General features: G+C 51.3%; 2 protein-coding genes across 5 annotated transcripts in view; both read right to left on the bottom strand.

Annotated features, from left to right (window-relative positions):
* BCAR1 (BCAR1 scaffold protein, Cas family member) overlaps positions 1–3,970 on the bottom strand; it is a 35,718-nt gene extending 31,748 nt beyond the window's left edge. The window contains exon 1 of one of the 2 annotated variants that reach the window (XM_081032943.1): positions 3,799–3,970. Coding sequence is in view for 1 of the 2 variants with exons in the window: in XM_081032941.1 (XP_080889067.1) it covers positions 3,484–3,495 (12 nt within the window). In the remaining variant the exon portion in view is untranslated. The other variant, XM_081032941.1, reaches the window with a different exon arrangement.
* Positions 3,971–18,359: 14,389 nt separating this feature from the next.
* The window catches only part of CFDP1 (craniofacial development protein 1), a 108,707-nt gene continuing 101,053 nt past the window's right edge, over positions 18,360–26,013 (bottom strand). For all 3 annotated transcript variants that reach the window (XM_081030393.1, XM_081030392.1, XM_081030391.1), the window contains one exon: positions 18,360–24,299. In XM_081030393.1, coding sequence (XP_080886519.1) covers positions 24,209–24,299 — 91 coding nt within the window. In that variant the 3' untranslated portion in view covers positions 18,360–24,208. The remainder of the gene's footprint in view (positions 24,300–26,013) is intronic.

A 26,013-nucleotide genomic window follows, 5' to 3' on the forward strand; every position in this document is an offset into this window, starting at 1 on the left:
AGGAAGCCTGCAATCTGGAGGGAACCTGACAGCAATCAAATAACCCCAACAATAAACACAATCACAAATGGGGGCCTGGAGGGCTTCTAGGGCTGAGGCCCTCTGCCTGAGCACTGCAGAGTGAGCAGAGGCAGTAGCTGGAGATCACTTCCTGCAGAGGGAGGGCCAGGTAGAGGCAAGGTTCTGTGGGAGGAAGGGAGGTGGCAGGAGGAGTGTGCTGTGTGCTTTGGAGACTGAACTGCGGACTTTGGACTTGGACACTGCCTTTTCCCACTGTCCTCTTTTAAGTCCATTCTACCAGGCTCCAGCTGTCCATGGCCTCGCTTCCCAGGCCAGTGCCTCCCAGCTCCCTGGCCAGTTCTCCCATCACAGCACTGGCTGGCACAGAGCCAGGCACAGAGGGGCCCCCAGATCACTGGCAGAGGTTCAACCAGGTGCCACGCCTGGTCCACCAATCCCCACTGACTGCTGGGGCGGCACAGAGCTAGACCCAGACTGCTGCACAGCCTCCCGGGGGTGCCAAAGGGGTTATATAAACTCATACTTGGAAAGCCACAAGCAGAGGGTCGGTCTCTCGGCAGACTTGGCCTCTGTGGACAGGCAACACGCCACAACCCCCACAATTAGAGAGGCCACGCAGAATGACGATCACTTTCTGGCTTTGGATCCTGCCAGACTTTGTTCCCACCCTGGCTCTCTTAGTGGCCATGCGACCCCGGCAAGACACAGGTCCTCCCTGAGCCTGTGAAGTCCTGAGCCCAGCACGTGGCATACAGGACACTCTCCACGCATGTTAGCACCATCACTCCTTGAAAGGACCCACCCCTCATTCAATAAAGAAGCAGAGGAGAGCCTGGAGCCCATTTCACAGACAGGAAACGAGAGGCAGGAATAGACAGCAGGGAACTTCTCTATATGCTGGAGGCTGGCCTCTCGCCTGACAGTGCCAGAGGGAGTCAGCACCTTGTCACTCCTAAACACGAATCATGCCAGTGCCTGCCAGGGGACTGAAGTGGGTGGCACAGATGTTTTCCTTTCAAATGCTTCCTGCCTGCCCAGAGGGAAGAGACAGGACAGAGGCACCAGATGGCCATGCCCAACAGGAAGGCAGATGTCAGACCAGCTAGGAAAAGCATTTCCAGGTGCTGCGTGAGCACTGTCCTCAGCTCAGGGCAGAGAAAGGAGCACTGTGCAGGGAGTCAGGAGGACCCTGTGTGGGTCAAATGACAGATCCCTGGAGGGTCCTCCTGCTCTAACACTCAGGAAGTCACTCCTGGCTTAACCTGGCCGTCCCAACCTCTCCTTCCCCTGCCATCACCTCTCATTCCATTCTGAAGCATCTGGTAATTTCTGTGGGCCAAAGTGCCTGCGTCAGCCCCAGCCAGGAAAAGACTGCCCAAATGAACGGGTGTGCTTAAAACCCAAACATGTCCATGAGTACCACATGGGCAATCACCATTCTTGGTTCCAAGAGCATAGCTTGAGCAGGCAGCCCGGCCTGGAAGCTTCTGAGGGGCCTCACCACTCACTAGCACATGAAAGCAATTTTCTGAACATTTCATGGCTGCTCCAAAAATGAACTTCTCCTCCCAGCTCCACCAGCTCACACCCTGCCCAAGGTCCCAGGGTGATCTGACAGCCCAGCCACATTGGGGCAGATGGTGAGAGCCCCGCGTACCCCCGTAGAATCTCTGAGGGCTCTGGCTACAGGTAGGAGGGTGGGAAGTGACCTGGAGCTGGCTCCGGTGTGGACATACCCAACAGACCTTAGCTGCAGGTCTCCACAGCAGGTGTCCAGAGCAGTGCTGGTCTGTCCAAGTCACACCCAGACCCTGGCCCTCCTGCCATCCCTTTCTTGTTATAGTTGGGGCCATTGAGGCACAGAGCCCAGGAAGGATGCCCAAAGTCCTGTAAGTGCCATTCAGACTCTGTCCAGACCTCTGCTGTGACTGTGGAAGATCAAATAAATCAAGCACAGACCTCCCAAACTGAAATCACTCTGATGTGGCCTGAGTCATATTCCCTGTTCACTACTGCTCTGGAGACCCAGGCCCTCAAGCAGGCTCAGGTGGTCCACCTCGTCCCTCCAACCAGTTCCCACAGGGTCAAGGCAGGTCCGCTGAAAAGATCCAGAGCTTTGCAGGAAAGCAGAGCAAGAGAGAAGAGGGGCTTGGCAAGCATTTTCTGTCTTCTTTCTTTCTTTCTAAAGATGAGACAATTATGCTCGGAACCAGAATAAATTGGGGGTAGGGGTGGGAGAGTGGTTCACATCAGCACTGTCTGGAAGCCCTAATTTTTTCATCTGTAACTCTGCATTACCACCCTGGAGGCGGGCAGGAGCTGGGATCTTTAATTCCATAATAACAATGCTTTGCTCTTACACAGCATCTCTCCTCCAGTAATCTCCACACTGCGCTGTGGTGGTTAATTAAGAGGCTACTTGCCCTGCCAGGAAGTCCCAACTGTCTGCTTCACCATAAGGATGGGGTCCCCCAGGTAAGGAGCAGTCCCAGAAACAAGGCCCGATGGACAGGTGCTCCGGCCCACTGCCCCATCCTATCAAGAGTGGAAAGCCCTAACTCCTCAGAGAAACAATGGCTGGAGACCACAGCTTTTCAGCCTACAGACTGCACCCCACCCATGAAGGACTCAGGCTGTTGGCCCCCACCTCAGTCTGTCCATCTGTAAAGCAGGCTGGGGACTGCACCTGAGGTCCGGTGACTGGGGGTAGCCAGGATCACTTGCCACCTTCAGGAGGTGGGGCCCAGATGCCGGCCTAAAGGGGGAGCCATGGCCTGGTGACTCCCCAAGCCTAACTGCTGGGCTCGGAAGAGAGGGTGTCAGGAGAGAAGAGAAGCCCCCAAGGAGGGAGGAAGGGGTCTGGCCCTGCGCCCTAGGGGGTTCAGTGGCATAAGAAAACTTCCCAGGAAAGTCAGTACATCAGCCCTGCTGGGGCGCTGGCATAACCCCCCCTGGCCAAGCTGTCCTGGGGGATGGGTGTCTCCCGAGAGGTACAGACCGGCGCCAGGCCTGGCCATCGCGGGAAGGTCCCTGGAGCCCAACAGGGAAGCTCTCCCTAGGGGACAGCACAGACCTTCCCCCTCACCCGGCGCAGAGGTCCTGGAGTGGGGCTCCTGGGGGACAGCACGGACTCCAGTCTGGCTCAGCTGACTCGGGCTTCCCGGGGGCCAACAAAGATCCCTGCCCACCCAGCTGTCCTGGGGGGCTCCCCGAGGGGACAACACGGACCCCACCGTCCCGGCTCTCCAGGGAGAGGATAGAAAGAAAAGCAGGGGCCGGGAGGCCGTATTGGGGGAGACGCCCCCAAGCTGTCCCCATTCCCCGACCCAAGAAGGCCGGGGGGTGGGGGTGACCCCCAGCCCGGGAACCCCCGCGGCACTAGGCCTGCAGCCGGCGGCGCGAGGTCGCAGGCCCGACCCGGGGGCGGCCGGCTCGGGGTTCCGGCCGGCGATCGGTACTCACCGGCACGGACATCTTGGCCGCCACTCCCGTAGCCCAGATGGGCAGCGGCGCCGGCAGGCTGGAGGCTCCTGTCCGCCACGCCGCTCAGAGCCCCGGGCACCGGTCCCTGCGCTCCCGGGGGTCCCAGCGGGCTCCTGCGCGCTCCCGGCGGCCGGACAGTCCGGCCGCTCAAGTCCGCGCTGCGCATGCGCCGCCCGCGCGGCCCCTCCCCCCTCCCTTTTCCTCCGCGGGGGCAGCATTAAAGGCGAGGACCCCGGACCCCGGCATTTTTCTGTCGGCCCAACGAGGCTCAGGGGCTCGGTCTCCACCTCTTACCTATCCTTCAAGGGCCACTTCGAATCGCACCATCTCCCGTGTGCCCACCTGGTTCTGGACGTCAGAACCCTCACCCCCCACGTTGCCCAGCCTAGGGTGCTGGGCGCCTGCCCTGTGGTCTGGCCGGGCTCCCGGTTCCTGTGTTTGAAGGCGATTGCATCGTCAGCTGAGCAGGGCTCCTAGAAACCCTTCCCACTCTCCCAGCTGAAACCCCAGAGACGCCGCGTAACCCCCACGGGCTGCCCAGTGCCTCTCTGCCTACTCTGCACTGCTCCTCTCCCAGGGATGGGGAGCTCCAAAACCCCCGGAACAGCCTGGCTCATTGTCGGGTCACCTTGACATCTAGACTGGCTTTTAGAGAGGATCCTGCCTCCAGGTAACCCCTACTCAAGGGTCACCCACAGCCCGGTTTCCCTGCGCCAGGGTCCAGCCCCCAGACTCTGGAAGGCAGGCATTTGCTTCCTGAGCCTTCCTTTCCCTGGGTTAAACATCCCCATGTTTTTCATCTGTTTCACACCTGACATGGTTTCCAAACATACTATCTACAGGCAGTAGGCATCTACATGTGTACCCTAATCCCCCCACCCCCTGCCAGGTAGGCCTTGCTGTTCTCCCCATGCATGTGACAGACTAAGGCTCTGAGATCCCTCAGTTACCAGAAGACAGAACCAGGGGTCTAACAAGTTTGTTCTGGCACCCACTACATACAGCCTGTCCTGCACCGGGAGTGCGCTGGGACCCCCTGTCCCGATCCTGGGGGCATTTCCTGGGCAAAGCTGCACCAAGTCAATGGCTGCTGCTGCTGCCAGGAGAGAATGAGTAAACACCTAGTACCAGGGCAGTGTCCCGGGAGGTCAGCCCTGCAGCCAACCCGGGGAGGAAAGACAGAGCCGATTCTGAGGCTGGCTGGCAGCAGCCAAGGCTCATGGGGAGACCTGGGGGCAGACAGAGAACTTCGGCTCCCTAGGAAATCTGTAGGGGCAGTTGCCCAAGAGGACAGGCTTTTTTGTCCGCCAGGAAGTGAAGTACCAGGTAGCCCAAGGTGATTGAACAGAGGGAGGAAACAGTGGAAGGTGGACTTCCCCAGAGACACAGATCTGGCCCACAGCTCCCAGACCTCAAAATCCCCCTTAGCAGGTCATCCATTGGGGACGAGGAGGCTTTCTAGCCTTCTTTTGCAAGAGATGGCTGCCTTGTTCTTTCTCCTGAGGGTCCTGGGGAAAATCCTAACAGTGACCACCAGCAATGAGAGGGGTACTAGATGTGCAAGAAAGGGAGAAATTGAGGACTGCCAAAAGGCCCAGGGCCCAATTCTTGAACCAATGAGCCAGGGTCCCTCCCTGCTCCAACTGAGCAGGGTTATTACCCCCCACCTTTACCCCTTGAGTGGGGCTTCCCAATTGTGCACCTCAATTTCCCCAGCCCAGTGCTTGGCAAGGCATTGTTAGAGGGGGCAGACAGGGCCACAGGGAGAAGAGGGGGCGCTGGGCTGACAGCTGCCACCTCCTCAAAGGGCACTCTGTGTGTGCCTGGCAGGCAGCCCTGCCTGTGCCCACCCGCCTGCATCCAGCTGGCACAGGAGCTCCTGAGCTGGGAGCAGCAGCTCAGCCTGGCGCCCAGGCTCCCAGCCACACGTGCCCTCTGTCTCAGAGGCCTCCCCAGCTACTCAGGTCCCTCCCTCACTGAGCCTTCCTCGCCTCCTTCCTTCTCTTTTACTTGGCCACTCTTTCTTATCTCCCAATCCTTCTGTCTCCTGTCCCTATTTCTAGGTGCCTGGGCCAGAAATGGATGAGCAGTGGGGAAAGACTCCTTCAACACCTCTGGGTACAGGGAAATGGAAATGCAGGGGAAGGGTGTACCTGGGGCCAGGACCTCCGCGTCATCTAGTGCTTGCCTCCATCTGATCCGCAATGATTGCTTATGGCTGCTTACTCTGGGAGGACATCACTAACTCTTTCCTTAGTGCAGAAAGAGGGATCCCTGAGTGTGGGGTGGGGCAGCCAGAGGAGTCCCACTGGGGCACTGTGCACCCTCCCCTGACACTACCAGATGTCTGTAGTGTGGGACGCTCCTTCTCACTACCCCGTGCCACCCCCCACCCCACCCCACCCCACCCCCAGCAGGCAAATGATCCTGGGTGACTCACTCAGTCCTGCAGATGACAGGCTCTGGGGGCCTCACGACCAGCAGTTCACACCAGAAGTAACAGCTGGGCTGCCTGAGCAGGCGCCAGTACCCTAAGAGGGTCCTTGAGGACTGACCAGGGCCCCAGGGAGGGGTTATTATTGTTCCTGGTCCAAAGAAGGGAATTTGGACACAGCTAAATCTGGACAGAGGCAAGCTTCATAACCAGTTCTCTGGCCTCTGTCCCCTGGGCCTTGCTGTGTCTAGAGGGGCAGAGTCCTGGGAGGTGGCTGCTTTTGTGCTCCCACCCCCCAAGGTAACCGAGCACCTGTCTGTCAGAGGAGCGCCTGGCCCAGGAGAGTGTAGTGAGCCTTTGGAGGTACCTGTGGGCACTAGCACCTATGGGTGCACCTGTCACCATCCACACATCCTTAGTGACTAACGTCCATGCTGCATGCACATTACCCCAGCTGTTCCCTACGGTCCTTGTCCTGCTCCAGGATCCCACATGAATCATCATGTCTCCTTAAGCTTCTCTGGGTTGTGACAGTTTCTCAGACTTTCCTTGTTTTTGACGACCTTGCCAGTTTTGAGTACTTGTCAGGGATTTATGGAGAACGTCCCCCAGTTGGGATTTGTCAGATGTTGTTCTCATGCTTAGACTGCAGTTACGCGTTTTGGGGAGGAAAACCCCAGAGGTAAAATGCCATCCTCATCATATCATACCAAGGGCACATACGATCAACATGAAACATTGCTGTTAATGTTGCCCTTGATCACCTGGCTGAGATAGTGTTTGGCAGGTTTCCCCACTATAAAAATGACTCTTCTTCCTCCACTTTCTAGACTGTACTCTTTGGAAGGAGTGGGGAGCTATGTTCCACCTCCTTGAGGATACAATAGCTACATGAATTATTTGGAATTTTTCTGTATTTGTCCCCTCTCCTTCATTTATTTATTAGGTTGGTGCAAAAGTAATCGCGGTTTTTGCAGTTATTTTTAACCTTTTAAACCGCAATGACTTTTGCACCAACCTTACATTTACCCAATCACTTATTTACATCAGTGTGAAGTTATGTATATTTATTTTACACTTTGGGTTATAATCCCATACACCTTTATTTTTTTTTTTGCTCAAATTGTTCCTACTTTGGCTATTGGGAGTTCTTTCAGTTTGGCAAATAAGATTTTTCAAGAGAATCCAGATTGTTTTATAAAATCTCTGGATTTTTGAAACATTGACTAAACTGAATGAAATGCCTCCACAGACCAACCTCAGGCAGCTCTGAGCTCTGGAGTCAGATTACCTGGTTGGAATCTTGCTCTGCTGCTTGCAGCTGAATGATCTTGTGCATGTGAGTTAACCTTCCTGGGGCTCAGTTTTTTCATCTGTGAAATGGGAGGTTAATACTCCCTGGGTGATTGAGGGGATTCGGTAGAATGACTCTGGCACCGGATCTGGCACCGAATCCTTAAACAGCAGGGGCCATCATTGCCACATGCATGAGCCAGACATGGTTAAGCAACTCCCTATGGAGGGCAAGAACTGAGTCTGTTTTGGGGAGGCCTAGAGGGACACTTCAGGGTTGGAGGTGGCGAGTGGTACCCTGTGAGCTCTGGAGTGAATGAGAATGGGAACTACCTACCCCAACCCTGGTTTTCGACATGAGAGTCGAGCTCTACTCTTCTATAGTAGTGCCACATTGACCGGTGGGAGAGAACCCAGAACCAGACGTCCTGTTTTACTCACTCTAAAGTGTGAATGACTACCTCTCCCCAGGAAGACAAGTCAGACTGGCACAGAAAGAGGCTGAGCTTAGTGGAGTGGGAGGGGAACCCACCGGTCCTCCAGGCTAGACCTTGGGGTTTGGTCATGGCACCACCTCGCAGTTACTCCATGACCTTAAGTAAGTCCAGTTTCCAATACTTGAGGGTAATTTCACAGTTAGGTCAAGGGTGGGTCCTGGGGGCTGGAGCTAGGGCATAGCACCTCCTTGTCTGTCCTCCATGCATAGAAACTTGGGTGTTCTCTTTCTGGGGCACATCTGATTAGGGGAGAGAATGGTCAGGTCATCAGGCTGCTGGGTGTAGAGGGAGACCATCGTCCCTCAGACACTGGGGCTTCAGGACCTGGTGGCAGAGGGGTGGTGTATTAGTTTCTTACTGCTGCTGTAACAAATTACTACAAATTTCATGGCTTAAAACAATATGAATTTATCATCCTACCATTCTAGAGGTCAGAGTCCAAAATGGGTTGGCAGGGTTGGCTTCTTCTGGAGGCTCTAGGCGAGAATCCGTTTCCTTGCCTTTTTCAGCTTCTAGAGGCCCTGCCCACATTCCCTGGCTTCTGGCAGCATCACTCTGACTCTGCTTCCATCACCACATCTCCTTCTCAGACTCTGGCCCTCCTGTCTCCCTCTAATAAGAACCTTGTGATGACATTGGGTCCGCTCGGATAATCCAGGAAAATCTCCCCGTCTTAAGATTCTTAATGTAATCACACATGTCAAGCATTTCTTGCTTTGTGAGGTAACCTAGTCATATATTCCAGGGATTTACATGTGTATAGGGGGAACCCTGGCTCTGCCAAACTGCTCCCCCTCAGGGCACCATGGCCTGAACTGCCGCCATGGCTGAGTTTGGCCAGTGTAGGAATCCTCTCACTCAGTTCAAGCAGCATCTCTCGCTGTTCACAGCTATAAACGATGTGTGGCTCCAGCACGCAGTCTGGCAAGACGAGGCAAAAACCCCAAACAGGCCCGGACCCTTGGACCAGAAATTCCAGGAATTTATCCTAAAACATCCACTCACAAGTGGCCAAAGATATACATGTGAGGACGGAACTTGAAGCATTCCTGATGATCAGGAAAACAGGGAACAACTTACATGTCCAATAATGGGCACTAGTTAAATCACAGAACATTCACATGACAGAATCCAATCCTGGGCGACCCCATAGGTGATACGGAATGATATGGAATATGTTTACAATATACTGTTAAATGAGGAAAAGCAGGCTTCCAGATAATAGGTACGGTGGGATCCTATTTTCATAAAACTCACATATTTACATTTATGTCATATATTTGCCTTGGGAAAAGTATGGAAAGAGAGATATCAAAATATCAGCTGTGATCATTGTGGGGTGGGGATAGGATTTTTTTCACTGTCGTGTGCAGAGAGAGACCATCGTCCCTCAGACACTGGGGCTTCCTGTGATAATAAATATTTAGGGAGGGCCCGTTGTGTGCTCAGTACTTACTGTGCTGGTTAGTGAGTAGGGCTTTTTCTGTCTTCATGGATCAGAATTTCACAGAAGACTGTTTTTATAGGATGGGAGGAGGTTTTGGTGTAACTAGAATTATTTTCTCTATTTTCTAATGTTTCTCTGGTGGACATTCATTACTTATGCAATTTTTTTCACAGTAAACACTTTTTTAAGTTGTAGTAAAATATACGTAACATGAAATGTACATTTTAATGATTTCTAAGTGTATAATTCAGTGGCATAAAGTACATTCACAATGTTGTACAACCATCACCGCTATCCATTTCCAGAACTTTTTCATCCCCAAAAGAAACTCTGCCCCCATTAGACAATAACTCCTGTCTTCTCCTCCCCCAGCTCCTTGCAACCAACATGCTACTTTCTGTCTTTATGAATTTGCCTATTCTAGGTACCTCATATAAGTGTAATCACACAATATTTGTCCTTTTGCATCTGACTTGCTGCATTTTGCAACATGTTTTCAAGCGTGATTTTTTTGTTTTTTAAAGAACACTTTTTGAGGGGAAAATGCAATTGCCAAGTTCTAGGAAATGCAAGTCACCCTGGTTCCCATGGACCCTCTGGAGGCTGGTGCAAGGGTCTTTCCCAGGGGCTGACACCAAGTGAGGCTGGGGAGGGAGGTGCAACTGAACAGTGAGAGAGCAGAGAAAGAACCTGAGTCATACACACCAATCCACGCAGCCGTCACCCCTGAGCAGGCAGGAAGCTGAGAGGAAGGGACTTGCCAGGGGTCCCCAGCATTAGCTGATCTTGGCAGAGCTGCAGGCTCCCATTCACCTTTGGGAGCTTGGCCTCTGGCACTTCTGGCCTTCTAGGATGTTTGTAAACACCCAGAGACCAGAGCCTCTTCCAGGAATAGGCCTGCGTTCTCAGTGACTGTGACAAGTGGAATTTCACTCTCCACTGGAAACAATCCCCAAGGCATTGTGTTTCTGAATCCAAAGATGAAACCGCCCAGCTGAATAGTATTCATTCTCTAAATTATTAAAGAGCCCGAAAGAGCGGCTGCCACGTTAGGGTCACTGGTGCGAGTCCCCAGAGCAGCAGTTTGTGTTCTCAGAGGCAGGACCACCAGGCCCCTGACCCTCATAGCTGCCTGGGAACCAAGAGTCGGCTCGGTGGGCTCTGGGAAAGTGTCTCTGCTCCAGCGGATGAGACTGACCCTTGTGAAAACAGGAAAGAATTCACTTCAGGGAGAGAGTTCTGCACTTAAGCAGGAACTAGCCTCTCTGTCACCTTCGACCTCCAGTGGCAGGACAGATGTGGGTCCGGGCGCCAGGTTGGCCTGGGTCTTGTCCTGCCTGTGAACTTCAGCTTGGTATTTATATTTGGTAAGATGTTTTCCCTCATCTGTCAAATGGGGCTTGACAGAGCAGTGAAGCAGCCACTATCCCAGGAGCCCGACCCCACCTCATTCCATGTGGAAGACCCGAGTGTGCAGTGCAGTGCCCTGGTTTAACTTCCGAGGAGGAAGGGATATAAGGCATGTAAGGGCTGGTGTGGATGCGAGAAGCGTCTGGTAAAGGCTGCTGCTGCTGTCAGGATCGCTGACTCAGGTCTCTCCACCCTCTACCCACCAGCCTGCCTTTCCCGGCCCCAAGCTTTCTACTTCCTGTGCTCCCCTAAGGTGGGCGGCACCTGCTCCTCCTGAAAGACGCCCCTGCATTTACCGCAGGGCAGTAAAGATGCTGGAGGCTGGCCCAAGTTCTGGCCTTGAGACACAGGACACAGGCAAGTTCTTTCCACAAGGCCCTTGGGCTCAATGTTTGACAGAAGGAATGGCTGGCAGAAGGTTCTAGAGAGATAAGACTGCACATTGCCTGTCTGGATGACAGACCTTCTGAGTGGGATGGAGTGATGCTCAAGGCAGGACATCCCTCCAACACCGGGATAAGACCCAGAGACACTGCGACAGGCCCAGGTGGAGAAGCTAGACTTGGACTCTGCCCTTCTAGCCCTGCTGGGGTGTCAGAGGCTTCCCGGAAGAGGCAGCACTGGAACAGGAGCTTGATGGTGAGAGTTCAGGGTCTTGTGTGGGCTGCAAAGTCAATGTGGAGGTTGACCCCCCTTTCCCCCCACCACCCAATCCAACAGCCTGAGTCCCACGTGCTCCTGAGAGAGACAAACCAAGGTTCCAGAAAGCAGAGCCCAGCGGGGAGGGCTGCGCTCAGACTCTGGCTCTGTCATGCTCTGACATGGGCCTGTCACCCTTCTCCAGACCTCGCTTTCCTCTCCTATGTAATAGGGCAGTTATGTGGGGTGCTCAGAGAGGGTTCTGGGGAGACGTGGGTCCAGCCGTCTTGGGATCCACTTCTATTTCCTTAGAATGAGGTCACTTTTCCCAACTAACAGATCTCACAGGGTATTTGAAGGCATCAAAACTCCTGCTGGGCACCTGTGTCCTGGTGGAAACCCAGACCTGGGGAGTCCCAGGGAAGCAGACACCTATACAAAAATATTGTGGACCTAATATGTTCATGACATTGCAGGGGGTGTCATTGACAATTATGAAGAGACTTAGATGGGGATTCTTTGAAAGTAGCTTCTTGAGAGAAGGGGAGTGAGGGAGCAGGAGGGGGAATAGGAAGTTCTAAACAGCAAAGTGGTGCCCTCAGCTGTAATCCACTTCTAGCCTAGGAGCTCTGGAGTGGGGATTGCACCACAGAATTGATTCCACCTTGGGGCAGGGGCTGGGCTGTTAGGCTCCTGGTCAGCCGCACCCTGACCACTGCCTGCCCTGGGGTAGGTCATAACCGCTGGCCAGGCAGGTTCCACTCTGCCAAGGGCAATTTTCCAAAGACAGGGCGGCCAGCTGTCCCAGCATCTGGGGGAGGGGTGCGCCCAAGAAAATGGGTCTGGGCCAGTTACCGCAGGTTACCTCCAGCATCCTCCAGACATGGATGAGTCAACTAGTCTACAGTTCTACAGGTGCTTTTGTCCTTAAGGAGCCAATAGCTATTGACTTTCTTGTCCTCATGGGCCCTTGGGCATGTGTGGGGAGTTGCTTGCAGAAAGACCCTAAGTACAAGTGGGGATGGATTTCCAGACAACCTTTCCTGTCACTGTCTGACTCCCCCAGTCCCTAGCATCCCTGCAGCATCTCACTCATTGTCCCCCACAGTGACCGGGGACACTCCAGGGAGGCAGCCCACACCGCTTCTTGCTCAGGAAGAGCCCTGGGGAAGAGGAAGAGTCTTCTCCAAGGCGCCCAGAGCCAGAGCTGGGACCCAAGTCCTCTGCCTTCCAGTTTTTTCTCTGCCAGGGAGAAAGCCCATGACAGATCCCCCCCTGGAAGAAGCAGCATTTCCCTTTTGGAGGTGCAGATGGGGAAAGCGCCCTTGGTGAGCAGAGGCAGGCTCCCTTCTTACTCTCTAAATAACCCAGGTCACAGTGAGACTAGGGAACAAGGACACAGCAACCCCTGGGCCAGACAGTAGTCTGGAGGGAGACGATATGCCGTGACTCAGCTCGGAAAGAGGCCAGGGCAGCTGCCTGAGAGGTTCTGAACACCGAGGGGTGTTGTTCTTGCTGCCAGTGTCTCAGGCTCTTGAGAAGGATGTGACTTTTGATTTTAAAGTTTCCTCCCAGACAATCCCTTCACCCATCTACAAAGGAGGGAATCTCCACCAGGCCTGAGGCCGATAGTGGCCTAAGCCCAGCTCATCCTGGGAGAGCCCAGGGTCTTGCTGTAGCCGCTGTACGGACCAGTTCTTCATCTGTAAGCACAGGAAGCCAGGTCAGTCTGGCTCTCAGACTGCTCCATCCTCACTGGCTCCCTCTTGTCTATGGATGCACTGAATGGAGCACTTGCCACAAGTCCAGTCTGTGTGCTTCATAATTGTCAACAGACACCCCCATTTTATACAGAGCAAAAGTGAGGCCACATGCAGCAGCCAAACTTACAAAAGAAACAGTAGTGCCAGAAGTGATGCTTGGGGCCTGAATTACAAATTGGGGCTCCTGTGTGCAGGTCTGATTGTCCCAAGTCAAGGCCATATGGTAGACCCGGAGAACAAAGGGGCAACTGAAATGAGAAAGGGGTGGGCGAGTGATCGAAAGGAAGAGGAACCTTAGTTTGGGAGGATAAAGGCAGAAAGGGGATGAGATCGGAGGCTACACGGTCATGAATAATAGTTTAGGCCAAAGGTGGCCTGCTCACCAAACCTCAAAACCACTTGGGATGTGTGAGAGAAGTGAAGTGAAGCCCCACTCTTAAGTGAATAAAACTCACTTACCCTGAGAGGTAACAGGAGAAATGGATTCAGAAAATGTTTAGAACAACTCATAAGCGAATGTGCCACAAGACCAGGTTTGTGATGAATTGAGAGTCATTGGGACATATTCCTGCTGCATTAGTCAGGGGTTTCCAGAGAAGCAGAGCCCATAGGCTGAGAAGTCCCACCATTTGTGGTTTGCAAGCTGGAGACTCAGGGGAGCCAATAGCATAAATCCTAGTCCAAGTTCGAAGGCCTGAGAACCAAGAGCCCATGGAGAGGAGGACATGAATGTCTGAGGTCAATGTCTAAGGTCACCCTTCCTTCACCTTTTTGTTCCATTCAGGCTTTCAATGGAGTGGATAATGCCCACTCACATTCGTGACAATGATCTTTACTCAGTCTACCCATTCAAATGCTGATCTCTTCCAGAAAATCCCTTACAGACAATATTTTACCAGCTCTCTGGGCATCCCCTAGCCCAGTCAAGTTGACACATAAAATTAACCATCATGGCTGTCCAGTCCAAATGCCATTGAAGAGGCAGAATTCTGGGCTGGTACTGCAGAAGGTTCTAGTACTCAGGGATGACTTAGTCCAGTTTCTCCATGGGTGGCCATTTTCCTCTTATTTTAGACATGTCTCGCCCAAAGCATTGGGCTCTGTGCTGAGACAGACAGACAGAGCTTCCTTGCTGAATCTTGTCTTCTCAGAGGGTTTTCATAGGCAGAAAGGGGCACAACTGCCCTGCTAGAAAGAGAAAAACCTTTCTAGGAGGTAACTGGGCACTGTATTTCAAGGCCTTGAACACGTACACCTGCCCTGACATGACAACTCCGCTTGTAGAAGTTCATCACAGAAGGTGGGTAACCTCAGTGGCCAGCGGTGGAAGATCGCTAAAATAAATTATGGTACAAACACATGATGGCATGTTACACACTCATTAAAAATTGCGTTCTCTGGGCCAGCCCAGTGGCTCAGGCGGTTAGAGCTCCATGCTCCTAACTCCGAAGGCTGCCGGTTCGATTCCCACAAGGGCCAGTGGGCTCTCAACCACAAGGTTGCCAATTCAATTCCTCGAGTCCTGCAAGGGATGGTGGGCAGCGCCTCCTGCAACTAAGATTGAACACGGCACCTTGAGCTGAGCTGCCTCCCGGATGGCTCAGTTGGTTGGAGAGCGTCCTCTCAACCATAAGGTTGCCGGTTCAACTCCTGCAAGGGATGGTGGGCAGTGCCCCCTGCAACTACAACAGGCAACTGGATCTGGAGCTGAGCTGCGCCCTCCACAACTAAGACTGAAAGGACAACAACTTGACTTGGAAAACAGGCCTGGAAGTACACACTGTTCCCCCCAAAAAAGTCCTGTTCCCCTTCCCCAATAAAATCTTTAAAAAAAAGATTGCGTTCTCAAAGAATGCTTGAGTAAATGGGGACATGCTCATAGTAATATACCACAGGTTAAACAAAGGAGAGTGCAAAACTGCATATACCACCAGTACAGACCAATAGGATTCTAGGAGGATGCGGGTGTTCAATATTCACCACCTGCTCCGCCTAATAGCGTTGCCACTGGTCACGTGATTAGGGAGCACTTGAAATCTCTGGCTAGTGCGACCGAGGGACTCAATTTTGAATTCAAATGAATTTAAAATTCCAGTGTAAATAGCCACACGTGTAAATGTAAGTAGCTTCTGTATTGAGCAGCACAGGTACAGTGTAATTCCAACTGTGTTAAGAAAAGGTGTGTAAAAACATGAAAAAAGACTGAAAGAGAGTACCCCGAAATGTATTAATAAAGAGCCCTTTTCTCTATTAGTGAGACTACGGGAGATTTCAATTTTGTGTAATGTTTCTGTTTTCCACTTTCCCAACACTGAACAGTTTGCTTCTCTAATGAGAACAGTCACAGAGACATATGAGAAGAGAGGAAAAGCTTCGTGCAGGGAGAGCTTGTGTTGGCAGGAAGGCCGGGCGCTGGCCTGGGAACTGGGGTAATCTGCCTGGCGCAGGGCTTGTTTTGACAGGACCATTGTGCCTCTGGTGGCTTGGGTTGTCGCCAAGCTGTGGGGCCACCTCGCTGACACACTCACTACAAACTCAGTTGAGCTGGTGTGAGCAGTGTGTGTGCATGCACGTGGGTCTTGCCATCTGTTGCCAACCTGGCAGCTAAGTATTTCCTCTTCATCTGTGTTTGTTGGGTCTTGGGGGGATTTTGTAGTTTGCATTTCTTGCTTGCTTCCCAGGCCTGAGTTCCCAAGTTACCGGTACCTTTAAGAAGCTTCCACACAGTGTGAGGGATATAAATGATAAATGTCTAACTATTACATTGTTTTGTGCACCTGAAACTAATAATATATATATATATATATATATATATATATATATATATATATATATATATATATATATATTTAGGATGGATCACACCATAATTATGTAAATGGATGTTAATGTTGATGAAAAATCTGTTCGGTTATTAAAAAATTTCCAGCTTACTTACAAAAAAAAAATTATTTGTTCAATAAAAAAAATAAAAAAAGAAGCTTCCAGCTCAGCTCTTTGCTGGGCCTCCATAGACTTGAAAGGAGGAGAAAGTTCCTGCAGGTGGGTCTCAGTGGATGGCAGGGACAAAACCTGGGTTTACTCATGATAGTTCACTGGTGCGTCAGGAATTTAAGAGTTTGAATTATGTGAAATGACAAGAATAAAGGAAGATGGAATTTTCCTAAATACATAGCTGGAGGCTTTTAACTTTTTTCTAAGTAGGGAGGCCATACACGGAGGTTCTCCAACTTCAGAGTGCCTAAGGATCACCTACCTGGCTGCTTGTTAGGAATGCAAAGTCCTAGTGTGAACCCCAGGATTATGTAATTCCTCCCTCATTTTACAGATGCAGAACTGGGGGCAGGGAAGGTAGAGGGCCAAGCAGGCAGAAGCTGGTCAACAGAGCTGGGATTAGAATCCAGGTATCCTTTTTCTGCAACATGTGCGTCTTTATCACGCTGCCTCTGTCTCCTGTGGCACATATTTGGCATTAAGGGAAGAGCCAGACAAAAAGAGGGATCCAACCAATTCTCTAATACCAACTGGAGGTCCAACAATTCAATCCAGTTTGTCATTAACTACCTAGAATTTGTGCAGACCCCACAGATTAAGGACTCAGTCAGACAAGACTGCCTCTACTTCAAATGCAGCCACAAATGGGGTGCCCAGGCTACCCACACTTCTGCCCAGCCCACGACCATCCGCATCAAGTCTGGTATTTGCTAGGACAACTTAGACTCAGGAAAGTGCTCTACTTACTATGATAGTTTGCTATAAAGGCTACAAATGAACAGCCAGATGGAGGTGGTCCAGAGGGCCTGTGCACATGTGCCTTGGAGTTGGGGTACACACACTCCTGGCACTCAGATATGGTTACCAACTTGGAAGCTCCCCATATTTAGTTTAGGGGTTTTGTAGAGGCTTCATTTCATAGGCATGATTGATTAAATCGTTGGTCATTGCCAAATGAACTCCATCTCCAGCCCCCCTCCCTCCCCAGAGGTCGGGGGTAGGGTTGAAAGTTCTAACCCTGTAGTCACAAGCATGGTTTTCCTGATGCTTTGCCCCCATCTTGAAGCTAGCTAGGGCTCCCCCGGGAATCTTCTCATCAGAGTACAAAGAGTAAATTCCAAGGGTTTTAGGGGCTCTGTGCCAGGAACTGCACAGAACCCAAATTCGTTTTATTAGACCACATGGGGTATTTGCAATCTTCTGGAAAACACCACTTGCATTGCAAAGACAAAATGGGCCTCTACAATGATGCTTATTCTCATCATTTCTAGCTCCAGTTGTCTATAGCAGTCTCAAGGGCACACCCAGGTCACACCATACACTGTTGGTGCAGGAGGGTGGGGGTGTGTGAGATTGGGGAATGGGCGGGTTCCCCTCCCAGTTCTCAGGACACCTGCCTCAAATTCAAAGGTCCCATGATGGAGCTCAGTGGCAGAGCTGTAAGAGAACTGCAAGGCCCAACTAGAGACGACAGTTAAAGATGAAGCAATGTGATGGGGTGTCAGGGACAGAGGGTCCACCTGGAACCCTCAAGCCTCCAGAGCTTCCAGACTTAGAAAATATCTTCCATTTGTCAGTCAGGGTGCCTCAAACTTGGGCAAGCCTAGGTGATAATGCAAAAGTGTTAAGTGGAAGAAGTAAGGCATTAAATCACGAACTGAGATTAGTGGGGCTACTCAGAGGTTAGCTTCCTACCCTCCCTGCAGAGAGCAGAGCAGCTGGACCCAGCACCCCTCCTCCACACGCTGAGGAGTTTGGTCACACTTCCCACGGAGAGATGGCACACACAGCACCTTCCTGTCACAGCTGTGGCCCAAAGACCCTGGGGACAGCTCAGGATGCTGGGCAGAGTTTGAAGACGGGCAGTTCCTTAACGTCCTCTAGAAATCACAGACATTGACTATCATTCACTTTGCTGTCTTCAAATTGCAAGCTCATTTATCCAGGTCAAGAACCATTTATTTGCATCTAACAAGTCGAGGCCTGCTGCAGCCTCTTTCCAACATATGGCCTGTTCGTGTCCTGTCTCTGAGCCTCTGTCAAGACTGTGTGGGTGAGAGGAAAGCTGACTCGGCAGGCCTTGCACCATCGGCTATGTTGGGAGGGGACAAATGGTCTGGCACAGACCCCTCAGGTCCCCCAGCCAACTTTTCAGAGAAAGGGGAGTTGGGGCATACCTAGTAAACCTCTGTGAGTCAGCTCCTGGGGAATGTTCCAGGAGCTGCTTGGGGGGATCATTCTGGAATGCCTGTTAGCCCAGAATGGGAGGCAGAGAAAGCTCCTTGACACTGAGCAAGCTCATCACCACGGTAACCCCTCGATCCATGAACTCTCCATCCCTTAGACATCTCACTGGTAAGGAGACTGACAAGAGGTGATACAAGTCAAAAATTTTTTTATTGAAGTGAGATTCACATCCACAAAGTTAACCATTTTAAAATGTACAATTCAGTGGTATTTACTGCATTCACAATGTTGGGCAATCGTCACCTGTGTGCATGTTTTCGAACTTGCATAACTGAAATCATGTGTTAGGTCTTCTGCAACTTGCTTTTTGCATCAATGCTGCTTACGGGGCTCATCTGCTGATGCAGGTAGCCTTGGCTCACTCGATTCACCTCTACCGTATTCCACCGTGTGACCATTTCACAGTTGGTCCTCTCCTGATGGGCACTGGGTGGTTTCCAGGTGTTTCTGATCACTACCAAGCCTGCCTGTGCGCTTCCTGACGCTTCTCTGGGACATCAACACAGTAGAGTTGCTGTGTCAAGACCAAGTGCAGTTCTAGATTTATTAGACACGGCCAAAGTGTTCTTCAAAGTGGTGCTAATTTATATTCACATAAACTTGGCTGTCTTAGGGAGCTGGGAGCCAGGTGCACAAATTAATTATAGAAACCTAACACTTGGATACTGTATTTCATATAGAGACGCTGGGAGGTGGGCAGCGCAGGATTATTAACTATTCTCAGCTACCGTCTGAAGACAAGGGCTGTGAGACTCAGAAGGATCTCAACCTAGATCCCAGAGCCAGGATTTAAGGGTAGAGGCAGGCCAGGCCCAGAGTGTCTGCCCCCAGGTAACGCTCTCCTCCTGTTCTGATCCCTCCCTGCCCCTGCCAGCATCGACACCCGTACCCTACTTGAGCACAGACCAGGCGGTCTACCCCATCAGCTTCCTGAGATCGCACAGCAATGAGAGCTCGCTGGCCGACCATGGAGAGGAGGAGACCCTGAAGGTGGGTCCTGTGGTGTGGGCTAGTCCAGTCTGCAGGGAATCAGGGCAGAGTCTTCTGCACTTCCACACCCAATTTCCCTTGTTGTGCTCAACTTGCCTGTTACAAAGATGTATCTGATAGTATTTTTGAATCTAATTGCCCTAGGAGGGCACACACACACACACAAGCTGCGGGGAAGACAAGACTGCAGAAGTCCCAAGCAGGAGCCCTGGGCCCAGGAAGGAGGTGCAGGGGGAGTGGCATTTAAGATAACGTGATGCTCCAAGCGCAGTCATCTGGGCACCCACCCCTCCTTCCCTCACTCCCTGAAACCAGGCAGCATCCCAAAGGGAGGGCAGCACAGCCTATACTGAGTACAGAAACCTGGCTCAGGAGCGGGCTTATGCACGAGTGACACCTCACCACGAGGCTTGAGGCTTGTCTGAACAAGGCCTGCGGGGTCTAGGTGAGGCCACAGTCTCCCCTCTGCAGGGAGTGCCCCAGGGCATAGGCAGGACTAGAAACTGAAGCTGGTGCGCCCACACCTTTGCTGTGCTTCTGACACAAACTTTTGCCAGTGGGGTATGCTGGCTGCCATTCTTTTCAACTGCAAGCAGCGCCTTATCTTTTCTTTTGTCCCCTTGCACTCAGGTCTTTCCTTTCCAACAAGAATAGTCCATCACGAGTTGGGAACCAGAAGGTGATGGGTGTTTAATCTTATCCACCCCGCTCTCGTCATAAGACGTAGGTGTGATCACTGGCTGTTTTGCAGTTTGACCTCAGGCAATTTTCCTCTTCTCAAAAAACGAGAGGATCTGGTTAGATAACACGTGAGGAAGCACCTGGCCCTTGGGACCACTCCATCCTTTGCTGGTGAAGCTAAGAGCCTCAGATTCTTCACCAGGAGTCCACCATCTCATACCAATTCCTATTTGTTCACTTCTGGTTTTTGGTAAATAAAAGTCATGGACTCTTTCTTACCCAACTTGCCCGAGCTCTGGATAAAGACTGAGGCCAAATGCCAGAAGACTACACTCTCAAGAGCCTGTTCTAGGTCCTTTCCATGGGCCACGCTGTGCCAACCATACCATACCACCCTAACGACACATGGCACACCACGACTCCTCTGTTCCACTGATGCCCTGTCACCTGGCCTTCCTTGTCCCTGCCACCTGGCCTTCCTTGTCCCTGCCACCTGGCCTTCCTTGTCCCTGCCTGGGCAGCAGAAGCACCATCACCCCGTCCTTTCTAGGGCGGTTCTCCCCGTCCTTCTGTGGTGTCAGCCATCAGCCCGCCTGCTGTTCCGGACAGTTCCTGTGAACTCAGGCACTGGGCTGTCTGCCAGCCTTAGTCCCGTTTCTCCTCATCAGTTACCTCAAGATTCAGCGCTTAGTGCAGCCCCTTCTCCCCGAGAGACCTCATGCAGAGTTCCTAATTAGAGCACCGTGTTCCTCAGGAAGTAGGTGAGCAGAACACAAAAAGAAGCTTGTGTTATTCTTTGACCTTACACTATTGTAGGGCAGTTTTTTTGGTAATGGGAATGTACCAGATGCCCTGGAAACACAACACACCCACTGGGACAAACAGAAGACAAAACTGATGGCAGGAGCAAGGCCAGGAAACCAACTTTCAGGGATTCTCTGGATGCGGCAGACCAGCTAAGAGGTGTCCTTGCGCCGTCCCCTTCCGTTACTTGTATCACAGCAAGCAAGGCACATGGTGCCCGGCACAGGGCTGCCAACCGCCTGTAGCACTGACTCAGTCTTTCCACTTCCCACTTCCCGAAAACATTTTGCTTGACAATTCATGACACTGGGATAAAGGGACAGCATTTCCTGTGGGAGTTAGGCAGATTAGTTTTCACTGAATGTGGATGTGATGAGCTAGATAAAATATTATCCATTTGAAAAAAAAATCCATTTGTTCTTAAAAACTGTGGGCTAGACAGTGTCTGCCATGGTTCATATAAGACTGATGAAAAAGGTGATTCCTGATTGAAGATGAACACACTTCAATCGCCCATACTGTGCAGCCTGGCCTCAGTGTGCCCACTGAGAAAGGCCAAGCCTTTGCTGAGGCAGCTCTCGGTCCTTCAAGAAAGAGGCAGGATAAGGTCAGGACAAGTGGCGATGCTGACTGAGAAGGTAGGTCCTGCCAAGGGCCCAGATGGGGCTCAGGCAGGAGCAGAAATGACCAAAGTTGGTTCACACCTGCCCGTAGCACCCATAAGGATGCCTACTTCACCCTCTCCAAATTTCGCCAGTCACTGAATCACGCAGGCGTGTCCCTTAGTAGCCGTGCCATTTCCTTCCTATTGTTTCCTACACCTCAGTCCTCTGCCTGGGTCCCTGGCTGGCAGCAGAAATACTCCCTTCTGCAGCCACAGCACTCAGCCGACTGTGGATGGTCAGGCAGGCCTGAGGAGACTCACATGTCCCAGGCCTGATTCAGAGCTATGAGAAACGGCCACTCGTTTGGAGAGACCAGCTAGCTGCCAATGCTCAAGGGCCCGTTGTGCTGGCCAATCCCACTGTCCCCTGGAACTGATCCACAACAGAAAGCAGTGAGAAGGTGCTTCAAAGTCTGGGAGATGAAATGACAAAGAAACAACCACAGGATCTTAGGAGGTGCGGGGGGAGCAAGCCTCTGGGAAGCCGCCCATTCTGTCCTGGAAGAGCCAGAGCACTTCCAACCTCTCCTTGTACACAGCTCATTTCTGCCTCTCTGGGACAATTAAAAAAAGTGATTTATTATGAAACATTTAAATCTATATAATCACCTGTTCCTAATTCTCTGCCCACTCCCTCCGCCCCCAGCCAGGGGTGGCTGGATGACCCACCTATGGCCAATGAGACATAAACGAAAGCCTGCTCTGAAGCTGCTTTTAAGCCTCACTATAAGGTGATATATGTGCACGCATATATACACACAGGCACATGTATTAGCCAGAGAAAGCTGCTTCAGCAATAAGATGAACTGAGCTTAATACAGGTAGGTGGCTTTTAAAGTGGTTACATGTAGATGAGGAGGGAGGCAGCTGAAGTCAAGGCACATGAGTTTTAAATGTGTGAGCCTGGGAACACCAAAGTAAGGATCTCCACAGCAGGGAGGAGGGACGGCATCTGGAACAAGCATGATGCAAATAGCGACACACTCGCATTCCCCGACAAGCTGCCAGTGTGTCAGAAGACGGGGCTAGGCTAGAGGAGCTTTTCAAAAGACTCCTGGATGTGTTAAGTCATCGAGTAGCGATCAGATGTGTGCAACAAACCTGCTGGGAAAAGACACAGCAAATTAAGAGACAGCAGAAGGGAAGTGACCTTTCTGCAGAGCTGTAACATGTATCTGATGCAGAGGACAGAGAAGAAGTCCGTGCGAGGGTCATGATAAGACGGGCAGGCCAAGAACCAGCTGGGGCTCTCGCCTGACTTCTCTCTCCATGATAAGATGTACCTGACTCCTCTCTCCATGCCTGGGAGTGAAGCAGGAATAGCACACCCACCCGTGCAGAGAACCCACCATGCCCTTGCTGCGTCTGTCTGAATCTTGTAGGCTTCCAAAGTGTGACGACTTGCTAAAAAGAAAAACCCTAATTTACAATGAGCTCAGCACCATTTATTCTATAGGATTATAAAGTGATCTTCAGACTGGGAGAGGAGCCCCCCTGAGCTGTTGGACAATGGCAGCTGAGATGAAGCACTGTGTGAACGGGAAAGAATGTAGGAGGCCCTGAGAACTCCGGAAGAAAGTTAGGGCCACAGCCCTCCACAGCGCAGGGAATAGTGGACGCTGCACGGAAGACACCACGCTTACATCTGTCTCAGCTGGTGGCACGTGTGGGTCTGGATGTCCTGCTCATCAAGACGCTGGCTGGTCTTAGGTTAAAGGGTTTTTTTGTTATTTCTGTGTCCCTGTGCAGGACTGTAACTGAGGCCTCGCTGGCCACCTGCTCTGACACCAGCATGAAAACGCTCTATGACCACGCCCAGAGTCCTTCATGGGAGTGGATGTGAATAGAAATGTGTTCACATGCAGCCTGTGAACTACCTTTCTGAGTGATCAGGTCCATAACCATGCAGAGGTGACAATCAGGGCTTCTGACCACATAGCAGAGGACTGGATGGGAAAGACAGCTGCTCATACCCCTCAGATGTGTCAGGAGCTCATCTCAGCCCTGTGAGGTACTGCCGTTACTCATGCCATTGACAGACCAGACAATGGAGGCTCAGAAAGCTGAGCTGTAGTCAAGGTCACAAGCTGGAAGATGTCCAGGCAGGAACGGGATCCTAGTCTTTGGAACCCTACCTTCCCCAGAATAGCCCCCCTCCCAGGACCAGGCTGTGGGGTTTACTGCTTTATTAATACAAAGTATGGGATTTAAAATTTCCTAAGGAGTACAAAAAAGAAACTCCCTCAGTCTTCTTTGACAAACCAAAAATTAAAGAATTATTGAGTCGGGAGCACATCTATAGTCAAGTTTAACTCTGGAAAGAGGAAAAACGCTGAAAGTAAAAAATTCCTATTCTGGAATAACTTATTGGTATTTTCAGCCTTACGTTATACCAGTAATAGGAATCCCATTCAGGAGAGAAGATCAGCAGAGAAGCACGAGGGGAAATGAGAACAGAGCTGCCCACAGGCTTGGAGCCCCACCCACACTCTCTGCTGCGAGGCTGACTTCAGAAAGAGCCCACCGCCCCAGCAATTCACATCTTCACCAGGGCCAGGCCAGACCCGTCTGGTGGACTTTGTAGCAGAATTAAGAGAAGGTGAGTGGTGTCATCATCACCACCAGTCTCTCACAGGACCAACTTTTATTCTTTTAAGGAAAACTTTTAAAAGAAAAATGAATGAAACCACGTGAGATCAAGATACAAAGACAAAAATTCAATGTAGAAAAAAAGACTTTGCTGGGAAACAGTTGAGGAGAAACACTGGAGACGTTTCACAGCCGCACAAGAAGATCACATTGTAAACAGGATTAAGCTGCTATTGATCTCCCCCCATCACATCAGGGTTTCATTTTGCTCAGCCTGAGATCTCGCTCAATTTCAAACTGCCTGTGATCCACTCGGTCTAGAAAAGCTTTCCGTTCAATGTACCTAGAAGAAAATGAAAGAGATGTTTGTCAGCAGAATTCAGTTAGAGAAAGGGCCCCCCTGCACTGTCCCATCCTCCCGGGTGTAAACAGGTCCACCTTGGCAGCCAGCGGGCTCCCTGGGTCAGAGAAATGCAAACAGCCGACCACAGTTGGTGCCCAGAATGACCACCCACCACTCGGTAACATCCAAACAACTCACATTTGGTCTAAACGAGGATGTTTCTGGTTCAGATTTGAATGAAAATAAAATGAAAAGGAGAGAGCAACAACTTATCAAAGGGAAAGTACATTGGAGGCTTGGTGGCAGGAAAATGTTGCAACTATGAAAAAAGGCTTTAAGAAAAGAAGAAAACTGGCTGAGTGAAACACAGGCTCAGAGCTCAGCCTGCTTACATGAGCTGGGCCACCCTGGTCAAGGGCTGACCATCTCTGAGCCTCAGTTTTCTCAACTGCAACACCGTGGTGTCGTATTTCCTGGCCTAAGTGGTGTGCTGAGTTGGTGGGGAGAGGAAGCTTTGCATGCTGCATATATCCATCAAAATATAAGAAAAAGTGCATCTGAAAGTGGAAGAAACAGGGTAATAAGAACTACCTCACAGGGCTGCAGTGAAAGTCAACGTGAGCTGAGGTACAGAAGGCGCTCACTTTGGAGGTGCCTCCCGCTCTTTCCTGCCACTCACCCTCTCTCCTCTTGGTGTTGCTTCTGTGCAGTTGACAGGAAAGGCCATTCCCTAAACTCCTCTAAGGGAATGAGATCTCTTACTCCCTCTGCTGCTCACAATCCACATACAGATCAGTACTCTGCTCCGTAATCTGAGGCGAGGGTCAGCAGACAGCTTCCCTCTTTTCCCATGTAGGGCAGGAAGGAAGCACAGGACTGAGGCGGAGGCGAGGCTGGTTACTTAAGTAGAGACACTGCTGCATTTTAATGCTCCTTCTTGTCATAAAGTGTCCCTCAATATGCCTGGCATCTCTGCTAATTAACTTACTGAGAGCAAAACTGCCGTTGAAAATGGAAGAGATAATTGAATCTCTGCACTAATTTTTCTTTTGTTGCACTGTGGAAAAGGTACTCCTGTCTGTCATGTCAAGGCCATTACACATTTATGGTGAGAACCTCACCGGGTTTAGGAACCTGTGTTTCTTTGCCGAATTCAGGGCCCGGCTTTCCCTGTCACAGCACCCTGTGAAATGCAGTCCATCCTCTGTGCTTTCCAGCCAAGCCTGCAGCCACTACCCCTATACCTAACTACAGAGGGGGTGATGGCTCTGTACCTCAATCCAAGACGCTGCCACTTGTTGGCTGTGTGACTCTGGTAAGCCATAGCACCTTGCCCATTTACCTAGCACAGAGTAGGTACTCAATAAAATGGCAGTGAGTGCTGTCACCACCATTTTGAGAAGCCATCTTCCCTCAGGGTCCCGAGTTGAACGGATTCAAGGGGTGGTGTCGGCTCACTCCATGAGTGTTATCAGCAACTACCGTGTTTCCCCGAAAATAAGAGCTAGCCGGACAATCAGCTCTAATGTATCTTTTGGAGCAAAAATTAATATAAGACTTGGTCTTATTTTACTATAAGACCGGGTCTTGCACTGCACAGCACAGCACAGCACAGCACCAGGTCTGATAATTTTTGCTCCAAAAGACACATGAGACTGATTGTCCGGCTAGGTCTTATTTTCGGGGAAACACGGTAGTGGCCAGCACCTGGCCC

This window comes from Rhinolophus hipposideros, assembly GCF_964194185.1.
Source record: "Rhinolophus hipposideros genome assembly, chromosome: 21".
Lineage (NCBI taxonomy): Eukaryota > Metazoa > Chordata > Mammalia > Chiroptera > Rhinolophidae > Rhinolophus > Rhinolophus hipposideros.